A 12,895-nucleotide genomic window follows, 5' to 3' on the forward strand; every position below is an offset into this window, starting at 1 on the left:
TCGCCATTACCCTTTACAAAATACATTTAAAGACAGCTCATACATTAAATAGTTTTTCTTAGTGCCCTGCTAAGGTGCATATATGCCATCTGTACATACAAAATTGTTAATTTGGAATTACTGAAAGCAAAAGCTTTTGCAATGTGTGACAGGGTCACAACTGTACTCAGTACAAAGAAAACTGGAAAGAAACTACATTATAACCTTGCCTTTTCATAAGTGTGAAAATTTTCATTTTTTATTTAAATGCATGGAAACTTTTTAAAAACATCTCAAGAATTTAAGTAAAGTGTTAATGTGATTGCTTAGTATTTAAATACGTGTTGACTCTCACAATGTTTACTCAAGTTCTTACCAAACAAATTGATTCTCTTGCTCTTTCTATTGAGGCATCTCAGTTGAAACCATTTTTTTAATTAAACAGGAAAAAGAAAGAGACAAATTTGTAACTCATTTTATTTGTGTCTGAAAATCATGACAGTACTGCCAAGGGTCTTTGTTGCTATTGGGTGCATTACAAGCAGTAAACCCAGCTGATGAGAGCTGGGATTTCACATGAAGAGATTTTTTTGTACTTAGTATAGGAGTGAAGCTACTGAGTCCTCCCTACTAGATGTGGAAGGTTTGAATGGCACATAGTATGAAAAGGTAGAGTATACTGACAAAAGAGGGAACTGTAACGCCCACTAGGATTTCACTCAGTATTCAAGGTTGCAGAAATGCCCCATGCCTCCAAGTTCATGGTAAACAAAAGACATCACAAAAATTAATTGGAAATTACAATGATACTCAAAATGAAGTTCACTCCAGTCACAACTTCAAAGAAAACAAAGCCTGGTGGTAGTAAACTTTCTTAAAACAATGAAGCTGTAGTGCTTGTTGTTTGGCAGAACTAGATCTCTTGAGACTGAAGTGCGTACAGTGGAACTGCAAAGACATTCTTTTATCCATTAACAAATCTCTCCCTAAAGACAACTCTTTGAAAACAGGAAGTCACACTCTGCTTGATGACTCAGACTTCTGAAAATAAATGGCTGTGGAGGTTATTTAAAATAAACAAATAAACAACCAACCCCCAAAAATCCCAAATACAGAAAACACAGCAAAATCCACATTTATATGTTGTTTGAAGCCCAGATATTGAAACACTGTAAAATAACAAGACTATGAAACAACTTTGCTTGTCTTTCAGTTTGAGACTCAGAATGTAGTTTTCTACAAGTACAAGTGTCATTCCAGAGTTTACTATATAAAATAGAAAAGGTAGATGTGGTTTCAGAAATCAAGTTGTTCATAAGCCTGTGAAAGAAAAGCATAACATGCTTGAGATTCAGAAATAAAAGCCTAATTTAATAACTGGTACTCTAATGCTACCTTAGAGAACAATTTACAATTGCATTTGTTATATATTTAATCAACTTTTTATTTCTTTACCCTCCTCCCCACACACAGGCAAAATAAAAGCAATAAACTGAAATATAGCCTAATGCTGTTGGGACAGCAGTTTAAAATTGAACAAAAAGCTTTTTGTCTACGCTTGGCTGCATCATCAGATTACAATTTAAAAAGTGCTACATAGCTGTACATAGATTATTTTTGACCACTCACATCTAGTATAACTTTCTACTGTTGGTATATCTAAACCGAAATCTATTTAGAACTAGTACAGTATTGTGGCCAAACTTCTTCCCAAATAAGCTATTTTCAAAACTGGCAAAGTTTAGTAAACTTCAGAAAAAAAAATCATGATGCTTGATTCATCCAGTTTGTGGACAGCATTTTAAAAGAAGAAAAATTCTCAACTTTACTGTTCACCTGTAAGAAAATTGCAAATCTACTAACATTTAAATCCCAGTTTCAAACTCTTGCCACCTTTAATTTCTAGTATCACAGAATCAGTATGCCTTATGAAAGAACTGTAATATCTAACTCCACAATACTTTTCCAGAATTTAAGTCCCTTTTGCAGGACAGCAGTAGTAATTTGAGCTTATAGTTTATTTGGACATCTGAAAACATCTTGCCATGTCTCAAAATAGTTTAAGTTAGGCAAGTAACATTCATTTCACAGAATAATTTGAGAATGAAAAAGGGTACTAGGATAAGGTAAGATATAAGATAAATTTACATTGCAAGGAAAGAGTCTTAACAGGAAGAGTGCAATTCCATTAAATAATACTTCTGTATTTCAGGACATAAATACTACTTTTTTAATAGAAGGCTCAGACTTTAAATACTGACATATATCAGTTTCAGATTAGAAAGGAAATTAAGCAGTGTGCACTGTAGGCATAAGATAACTATATAAGCAGTAACCCATGTATTAACACCAAATTTGCAAAAATGCCTGCATTAGTTCTCAAAATGTGAGTTATGCAAGTTTTCATCCAAAGCTCTAAGAGAAATGTTCTGTTTCTGTACAAGGACTTAAAATGTGAACTTCTTAAGCAATGGTACATACTGGCATTGTCTTGAAGATACATACAAGTTTGTTAAAAAATCTCAGCAGACAGGATTCTTTTCTAGATTTGGTAACTGCTTACATAGTTCCAATTCCTATGGGCAACTGGGTGCTCACTTCCACAGTGGGAACAGCTTTTTACACCACAATCATTTAGACATAAAGAGAATTCTTTTGTGGTTTTTTTACACTTCATCATTTCATTTGTCCAACATTTTGTCCAGCATCTTCCCTTTAACAATCAAGACACTGCTCCTTTCAAGCTTGCCTAAATTTTCAAGAATATTTGGGTTTAGGTGTTACCTGGGTTACAATGTGCAGGCTTTACACATCTGACATAAGTTCTAAATATGGGGGAGGGGGAAAGATATTTCCCATCTTTAGTACAATCTTTAGATGCTAAAGCCTAGAGATTCTGAAAATTCTACTTCCTTAAGGGTTTATTCCAACTGAATACCTCTAATGCTGAGGAACAGCACCACCAAGAATGCTTCAGTACAGAGCTTTTCAGGACAAAACCTGATCTTCCTTGTTAATAGTATTCTTTGGCTGGACACCAAGACCAGACCAAGGCCCTTTCTACGATGTTCTCAAAGAATTTTCTCTCACTCCCACCCAATGCCATCTGTACAGCTGCCTGGAAAAGAAACACATTAAAAAGACCAATAAAAGGACAGCTAGGACATATAAGTGTTACAAGACCTGAAAAAGCAGAAGTTGGAAATGAAGGGAAGAAAAATTCTGATTAGTTCACCAAAGAAGGCAGGTACCTAGTGAAAAAAGAACTAGGGCATCTAGTGCTCCAATCTCCTCTACTCTGGGGACCAAGCACGATGGGGATCATCACATCTTACAGTTTTTAATGATAAATGAAAAGGAATTTCAATCTTAAATCTGGCTCTGCACAGTAGAAGTGTATTACCTCCATTAAACAATGGTGATGACTGATGAAACTACCAGCAGGAAGGATCAGCTGGACTCCTTAATTCACTGTGGGCAACAAACTATCTCAAAGCTTATCAGTATTAGCTAACCTAATCTGATTGAATTTTCAGGAATGAATTTAAACAAACTCTGATAATTCTGTGCCAGAGAAACAGGAGGTACCAAGTATTTGGGTGTGACATTAATTTTCAGCAGCACAGCCAAGATCAGGAAATTATCTACAGTCCATGCATTCCATTTCTCAGTCCAACACTATTAATAAGTATTTCAAGTCTGCAAAATTCTACAGTCAATACTGCAAGAATGCTCTTCTGTAGATTTCCTTAAAACCAAACAAATAGTTTGGTTCATGCAAAAACCATTCTGTCTCCCAAGATAATTTTTTTTGCTAGACTAAGTAAATTTTAACAGTTAATTCTCCCTGGAAAGAAAGGAAAATAGCAGGCAACGTATTTTCAAGTTTCCAAAACAGCCACTGATAGTGTAACCTTTGAAGACAGGTATTTTTCTGTTAGACTTTTCCTTTTACTAAAGCTCGGAATATTCCAAGTCCAGAAATAAATGGAATTTCATTCAGTCAGAAATTCATTCACACTAACACATGGGATTCTATTTGAAGAAATATCTATGGCATATATTTGTCAGAAGACAAAGACATAGGGGTTCCTCTTCATCCTAAGATGTATGAATCTGCACTGTGCAAGAGATTTAAAAATCAATATTACTAGCACTACTAAAACACAAAACATTCAAGTAGTATAACTGTAATGCAAGCCCTTGCATGGCAATCCAAATTTATTGAACTACTGATGCTAAGTCATACAAAATTGCACCACTTTAATTAAGGCTTTTAGTTTACATTTGGCCACCTCAAAGCAGTTGTAACATTAGGTTGGTCAATTTAAATACTGTGGCTCCCTGTTGGATATACACACAATCTTTACACCCAAACGTTAATGCATACAAAGCAACAAGGCATTGTTAAATAAATCAGCAAAAGTTAATTACTGCAACTTAGGCCCTGTGACCAATTACACATGATTAAAATTACTTCCCACATTCACATCCACAGTACTCTTCCACCATTTAACATCTCAACCAAAACGTTACACATGTAAAACAATCACTAACAGGCAAAAGTACTAAACCTGTATATTTGGTATTGCAAATACACTTATGCATGAGCAAGCAAGGGAATTCACAGTGAGAATCTACAGCTGCAGAAGCCCGAAAAATGATTTACAAAAAATTGTTAAATCATTAAAAAATTGTTTTAAAATATACACTTCTTGTTGTAGACCCCCACTGTACACACAACTATAAACATTGTTCCCTATGTAAACAAGGAAAAGGAAACATACAATAAAAGGTTGAAAAGTCTGGACATTTCCTTCCCAACAGATATTAAAGGCCATGTCTTTAGTCAGACGTTATACTGAAAGGACTCTTAAAGACTAGGTCACTGTCTCCACAGGTTTTTCCTAAAATTAAAAAACTATATAGCCGTTGTGTTAATCAAAGCGCTTTTGTACAATACGATGATGATGATGATCCTGTACTTCTTTAAAAAAGTTACAATAAGCTACAAATACCGATGAAGCAAAGTTATCTGGAGTAGTCTATATAGGAGCTCTTTGGACTTTCTTTTATTATGCTAAAATAGTGGTGCTTTTAGGATTTACATTATTGTACTCTCCAATAGAAAGTGGGGATTGTTGAAGTATACAGTACACAGTTTTCATACATGTACAACATTGGTGGATGAACAATGTCTCTTATCAGTAATACTGGATGTAGGCTCTGGTTTTACCAGTTGCATACACAGAATATTTAGAAGTAAAAATCTCTCATGACACTGGAAAGTGATAGAATGTGCAAACTGATGTAGCTTTCATCTGTTTCTTAAAGGGTACCACCACAGGAAAGTCCATTTAAGATGTTGGTAGGTTTAATAAAGTTGGAATGCTGGCACTGTTGAATTGGGCAACAGTTCTTCAGACCTGTAACAACAAAACAAGGGATCAGTATTAGTAACAAGTATTTGTCCTTGCTCTTTCCTTAGAACAGCTACAGCAGAAACTAGCAAAGTTCTCAACAACCAGAAAACTACCATAACACTTCTCTAATCATACACTTCCTACTGCACACATAGTCTGTTATTTCTATCTCAATTACTACCCTAACTGGATTAGAATACATAGAGAAATTCAGGCTGCACTGTGGAAGTAGTATTTGATTAATAGGACTAGTTTTGCTTACAGCATGACAGTTCCCATGGCTTTAAAAACAAACACAATTGAAGGATCAAAGCTCCTGAATCAGAAGTTCAATTAAGGAAATGGAGCAACCATTTCTGCCGCCCTCAGCTAAAGCTTTTGAAACCATCTTAGTTTTACTTTTAAGTTGTTCAAACTGAGGAGGTTTTAATATATCAAAAAAAAGTTACATATGGCACTACCTGATTTTTAATAAAAGCCTATGATTTCTGACAGTGAGATGCTATACTAGTATCCTTCAGTATATCCAATAGGTCTATTGGAAGACAAAATAATGGATGACAGTAATGAAGTAACTGCACCACTGTACATTCAGTAACTCTGAAGGAAAGGGAGGTAACAGGCAACTTTGATGATGTCAGGTCAATCAAGACAGATTTATGCCCTACTAAGGCTTGGAGATGTAAAGAGGGAAACAACCTGTCCAGAAATGTAAAAAAAAATTTTGCAGAAAAAAAATCCATGCCTCCTAACTAACTTCTGGAAAGGCTTGCTTAAAGAGCAAGCTGGAGCTTGCTTTATCCTTCAGCACCATTCTTTGTGCACATAGTAGGGCATGTAGAAATTTAGCCAACTGTAAACAAGTAAGAAATTGATCTAGTAACCAATAGCTTCAGGTCAAATATTTGGAGTGTTACAATGATCACTTCACCTTTCTCATCCATATATACTAATTACAATTTGGCCTCCAAAAAATATCCACAATCTCAAGAAAGGAATCACACAAGCATATGCAGAAGTTCAAAGCAGAAAGAGACACCAGCATGCAGACTACAATATTGTACTGTCTGCATTCCAGATAACTGAGCTCTTGCAGCATATTATATCAGGCTTTAAAACTCTGTTTCCTAAAGCTTTGAAGTATCTGAGGAAACACTGTTAATTTGAGCTCTACCAACACATTAAAGTTTGAAAAAAACCCCCCAGACTAGTGTGAATAGTGTATCTTGCACATTATTTGTAGTTCTGACTTCGAAATGGCAAAATAAAGATTATAAACATTTCTGTGATAATGTAAATCAATAATTTTCAATGCTATCCTTCATCAACAGCTACTACGACTGTCTAAGGTTTTTTTCTTGTTGTTTTGTTTTGAATAGCCATAATGCACAGGAAAGTCTAAAATGTTTACCTGGCTCAGAGCTACAGTACAGCTATGCATTAAAGTAGCTGGCATGATGACTTTTTGCGTGCTTTTCCAGGCACCGGAGTTTTTCTGTTAATTTGTCGCACAAGGTCATAAAAGATCTGAAAAAATAGAAGTAAGATGTTTATGTAAATTAGGAGGATATTCTTTTATAACCTTAAGCCTTGAAACTTCATACATAATACACTCACATACTCAAGAAGTCCTGAAAATATTTAGTTCCCACAAGCTATAAAGTTAAATTGTATACTTATTTAATAACTGGTTGTGTTTGTTTTCTTGCTTAAGATCACTGTCTGCCAAGGGTTCAGTTTCAATGAAGCAAACTGGAAAGGCATCTATAACCACAGCTATTTAATCTCTGGGTCAAACTCATCTGAACTCACATGAAAAATGCCACAGTGATCAACTACTCCATGGTATTACTTTGCAGGTTAGCAGTAAGGTCAAGAAACAGGTCACAGCTTTCTTCTAACTCAAATCACTCTTAGGATATTCTTTTAAAGAAAATTCTAGTAAGTTTTAACTACACATTTTTCATGGTGACTCACACACACTACATATTCAGTAATAGTCTCTTGTATTTGAATTAGATCATACTTTTTCAGATACTTTAAAAATACTGAAGTCAAAAGAACTAATTCCACCTTTCTAGACCAACAGCATGACAGCATAAAATTTCTTAGAAAAGTAACTAATTTATGGGACTCTTAGACTTTGAGTCCCCTAGAATTCTAATGAGAACACAATTTTTTTGAAAGGCTGATTTAAAACAAATCAACATAAAACATTTCAAAGGCATCTGTTTCATTAATAATTGACATTGCTCCAATTACTACTTCATCTTGAAAACTAAGGAAGCCCTCATGCTAAAGCCATCTTGGCACTTTTCTAAGCACTGGCTGCAAAGCAACAAGGGCTTATAGTATTTGTTGAAAGTTTAGTTTATTGAATGTATGACTTTTATACAGTTATGGTGATTAATTCGGATTTTAAAAAAAGTCAATAGCTTCCAGAAATTCCCAACTAATTAAACACAGATTACTCATTTTAAAAATCAGCTGTGTTAAAACCACCATACTGTTTTGATTACTTGCAAGTCTTGTACAGAGGCCCTTTCAACTTGACTGATGCTGCCAACAATATTTTCCAGATGACCTAATGAACTGTAGGATTTATCATAAAATTCAAGCTGTTCCAGAAATGTAAATACTAACAGCTTATTTTTCTAAAATGTTTGTATCCTTTTCTTTATGCTGGCACACCCCACTGGATAAAGAGGCATGCTTTATGGCAAATCTCCAAAATGCATGCATTTGATTAATTATGTCCAGTTAAATAAACAAGTAGAGAGTTAAATAAACATAGTAGAAAGGCTTTTGTATCCCTTTTACTTTACAGAGCAGCTAATTTTAACTAAACTTTTAATAGTTTTTGTACTTACCATTGCAAATAGTGTTAACACCAAATAACTTAAATCAAATAGTTTTAGTAACTTAACTCCCTTAAAGGTCTTTTTTTAAAAAAAAAAGTCTAGCAGTACAATCTCAACTGATAGAGATAATATCAACTAATGAATGGAATATAAGAGAAACATCCCAAATTCACACAAAGATAATTTGAAAAGTACATTAATTACACTAAAATCAATATAATTAGAAAGAAACTCCATATCAAAATTAAATACATCCCTTAACATAAACATCTCACAATAGCAGGGTACAGTTTTGTCCATTAAAGTGAATATTACTCTTGATTTTTTTAGTTTTTCCTTGACAAAAAGTAAATGGTTATCAGGACAGTGTCCCACTCTTCTACCCTGACACCTCTCCCCACCACAGGTAATATGCCTTACCTCGTTAACATTTATCTTTGATTTTGCAGAAGACTCTAAGAATGCACAGTTATTCCATTGCCTTGCTAGGTTCTGACCTTGTTCCTTTCCCACAACTCTTTCATCTTCCAAGTCACACTTATTGCCAACCAGAATCATAGGCACCTAAAGAACAATTCAATGCCAGCAAAGAAAGAATTAAAATTTTATAATGGCACAAAGTAAATGCACACCTAAAAGGCATCTGATTCCTTAGAGGATCCTGATTTTCAGAATAATTAACCTCTGGTATAACTGAAACTTAAGTTTACAGCTGTGTGATATTTCCATCTTCAAGTGAAAGTGACTGCATTTTGGCTGGCTTTTGGAAGGGCGATAATAGTTTGAGGATTTAGTATACTGCCAATTTCATATTTTTTTAGAGGACTTGATGAGATTTCATTTTTAGATGTCTGAGGCATTAAGAAGTCTACTGAAGAATTTACCAAATGATTCTTACAAATTCCAAAATGCTGGAAACAGTGTCCTGTGCTGGGTACCATGATGAAGGATGCTAAAGCTTTCACCATTCCTCTGCTCTCAGCATATCACACAGTTCTTATTAGCAAGCAAGAGAGAAAAGGAACATGCTATTTTACCAGCATTCCAACTACAGAAAATGGTGAATTGACCTTATATAGCAAGAAAATGCTATAATCTACACACATTCTTACTGCTGATTTCACATTTGAAATATTTCTTTCCTTTATTACAGGACCAAGCATTCACTTCCTCCAATTGCTAAGATTCTTTTCATCATTTATAAAATACAATGTTTTAGCCTCACTTTATAGCTTTAATAATGCAAAGAGATGCATAACAGAAATTGTATGGAAATATGATGACCAAACTTAATTACAAGCAGACAAAATGTAAAGGCTACATAATGCGCAAGTTTAAATGCTACAACTTAAAATTTTAAACTTTAAAATACCATAAACAGTAGGGATACTGAGCAGAAAATTTCACTGATAGTAATTAATGCAACAATAGTTGCTTTTGAAATATTTGCTGCAGTGTAATGAATAAGGTTGCACACAGTTTCAATTAAGGTATTTTAAAGAAAGAGATTAAACAATTCTCCATATAACACATAGCAAGTTATATTTCTCCAGTTTACCTTAAGAGTTGCATTTCTGTACTATGTATCTACTAGTTCATACATTTTAACTTAAAACTTGGAGACCACCTGACCACAGTGTGTTCACTACAACATGATAATGAGAACTTGAAGTATTAAGAATTTTTAGAGATCTTACATCATCAGTGTCTTTGACTCGAAGAATCTGTTCTCTTAGATCCTGTAAATCATTAAATGTGGACTGAGCTGTGATGGAATATACTAATGCAAAACCTTGTCCATTTTTCATGTACAGATCTCTCATTGCTGTAAACTGTTCCTGTAATTAAAAAAAAGAGATACAGATGTTGCATCCAATTTGCATTTTACTTGCACAAACTGCTATAAACTTTAAGTCTTTTTGAGAAACTAAATTAATTTCACAGGAGGGAAGTGCAGTGGAAGGTACACTGTAATCTGTAGATTACATAAGCTAAACTCCTCCTGAATCTCTCCTAACACACCATCTTTTCCATATCCTGATAGTTCCTTAAAATGGATCATAAAGTAAATGCATCTCTTTTCACCCCAATTTTGTAGTCTAAGCAATTTCCTGTGTTAAATTCTACATTCATTTTCAAGGAGATGGACTAGAGGAATAGACTTGTCACATTTCTGTGACTTCAGTGACAACTGATATTGCATATAAAGACTTGTTGGTGCACTCTTACCAGTACAACTGTAGAATGGCATGTGCCTCTTTCGCATTGGTGACTTGGCTATCTGGTGCCTGATCAATCACTCCCTGTCCCTTGCTGTATGTCAGATGAAAAGTGCAATTTATTTCTAGAAAACAGCCACTCTATCTTACTGTGTATTTACAGAGCATGAGTCTAATAGGGAATTTAAATAAGTTATTATTGGACCAGATTACTGCCACACTTCAGAGAACACATATTAAAATCCAAGAGTCTTTTAAACTCACTGGAATCAATAAAGGAAATTACTGGTTTCAGTAATTTTTGAACTTGTCAGAGAAAAACCTGACCAGTATGCAAAGGGTCAGCATAACCCTTGTGCTTTGAGCTCCTATAAGCTGACAGAAGCAACACTATTTTTATCCCAATGTCACAGTACATCTCACACACAAAAGAAAAAGGACATCAGAAGAAAGCACGTATTCAATACAGCAACAAAAATCAGATCTCAGTGGCCAGTGGGTCTTGATTTTTTTCTGGGCAACAAACTTAAAACAAGAGCATAATCTCTTTTTAAATGCTCTATTTCTTTCCCATTACAGAATATGAGCTCATGAGAAACTTGCAATTAGTTTTCTGCTGCAATACTCAAGTTTTTTAAAAAATATGCTGTATGTAAGTTTTTTACGTACCGTTCCTGCAGTATCTAAGATTTCAAGCATACACTGTTGGGCATCTACTTCAACTTGCTGTCAAGAGAGAAAGATATGGTTATCATTTTTTCCCCTTGCAATTCACCCCTCCAAAGACATCAGAAATTGTGTGATTTTTATAAACAAATTCATAATGCATAAAGCAACATAATGGCTTAAGAAGATTGTATGGATATAAACTTTGAAAACAGCAGGAAGAAGCCTTTCAAAGAGCCCCAGTGACATTTTCAAATGCAGTGTCAGCAGCCAAGTACCACTTTGCAAAGTGATTAGGGATTTTTGATTATTTAAAAGGAGGCTGCTAAATTTGTAATGATGGTTATCAGCAACTAGCACAACTAATTTCCACTTGTTTCAGGGATCATCACAGATTGAAAGAAAAGTACAAGTGGAATGGAGAAAACTGGATTGGCAAACTGAGGCTCACTTATTAGTAATTTACATCTACAAGAGAGCAAGGAGTACACAGCAAATGATTAAACAGCCACCACTGAAAATGGTGTCCCCAAAACAAGCCTTTAGGAACACTAATTAGAAAATTGACCCAGCTTAAAAAAAAGTATGTAAAAATGGAAGGTTTAAGAAGAAAGAACAATTTCTGTGTTCATTTCAGAGTTCCTCTATCTAGTGGAAATACTTCAAGGAAAGGGCCCTGAGGGCATCAAAAGACATGGAAGTGCCCTCAAGCTGACTACCCACATTTAATTTTTTTTTTTTTCTTTCAAGCTATTGGTAAGCTTCCCTTGTTTCCATTTGCATGTGAAATTCCTAGTTAACAGATTATCTCTTCTCCATTTATGCACTGTCACTAGTTTAATTTGCAGCTTTTCTTCTGTAACTAGAATTGAGCTGGGAACAGAGAAGGAGAGTATTTCCCCTCCTCTCACACCTTTCCCATGTCTCCTACGGATTGTGATTCCTTAAAAATAATCACTATTTTAACAGGTATTGTTACTGAAGTTATTCAGCTAATTAAGCAGCATTTATTCACTTTATGAAGAAATATTTAGAGTAAAACAAAGCATAAAGTTTCAAGACTTCAAACTGAATTATTTAGATTAACAAGTCACATCCTCTCAATTTTAAATATTATAAAATTACATTTAACATAAATAACATAGAATTTCAACTGCCAAACCAATATATTTTGAAGTCAGAAAGCAAGTTAGAATTGTAACTAATAGTGAGAAGGTGAAAATGACTACAAGAAGTGTTGTTCAGACTTTTGCAAGACTTCAACAATCTGGCTGATTTGAATAGAATGATACCCAGAGTTATTACTAGTTATTTCAGGAACAAACCTGAAAGGAATATTGTAAATATTTATTAGCAGCAACAGCAAAAAAATGTAATTAGCAAATGGCAAAATTTCTTGAGATGTCATTACTATTTTAGGCTCCATGGAAGCAGTCTTTGGGAAAAATCACCCCACAAACATCATGATTCTATTGTAATCTAAAGAATATGTAACAAAGGAAACACTTAACTTTAGATCATCCTGTGAATGTTTTTTGGAGTCATTCACTGGGCCTGACCAGTAAAGTCCTGCACCAAACACTGAGATATGGTAAAAAATTCCTGCTTCTCTAACACAGAAGAAGCGTCAACATAGAATTTGGTTCTGCTATTGTGTGTTTAATAGGAGCTCTAGCTTTGGCTGAAAGCCTGCATACTTAAGAAGACTTGGATTTTTCCAACATACAGTTTATATGAGGTCAAAGAA

General features: G+C 34.5%; 1 protein-coding gene across 1 annotated transcript in view; it reads right to left on the reverse strand.

The window, feature by feature from the left end:
- Positions 1–4,168: 4,168 nt before the first annotated feature.
- The window catches only part of RAP1B (RAP1B, member of RAS oncogene family), a 31,676-nt gene continuing 22,949 nt past the window's right edge, over positions 4,169–12,895 (reverse strand). Inside the window, exons 4-8 of the mRNA XM_079303950.1 lie at positions 11,152–11,208; positions 9,961–10,101; positions 8,684–8,827; positions 6,814–6,929; positions 4,169–5,405 (exon numbers count right to left, since the gene is read on the reverse strand). Coding sequence (XP_079160076.1) covers positions 6,843–6,929; positions 8,684–8,827; positions 9,961–10,101; positions 11,152–11,208 — 429 coding nt within the window. The 3' untranslated portion in view covers positions 4,169–5,405; positions 6,814–6,842. The remainder of the gene's footprint in view (positions 5,406–6,813; positions 6,930–8,683; positions 8,828–9,960; positions 10,102–11,151; positions 11,209–12,895) is intronic.

This window comes from Erithacus rubecula (genome assembly GCF_903797595.1).
Source record: "Erithacus rubecula genome assembly, chromosome: 4".
Taxonomy (NCBI): Eukaryota; Metazoa; Chordata; class Aves; order Passeriformes; family Muscicapidae; genus Erithacus; species Erithacus rubecula.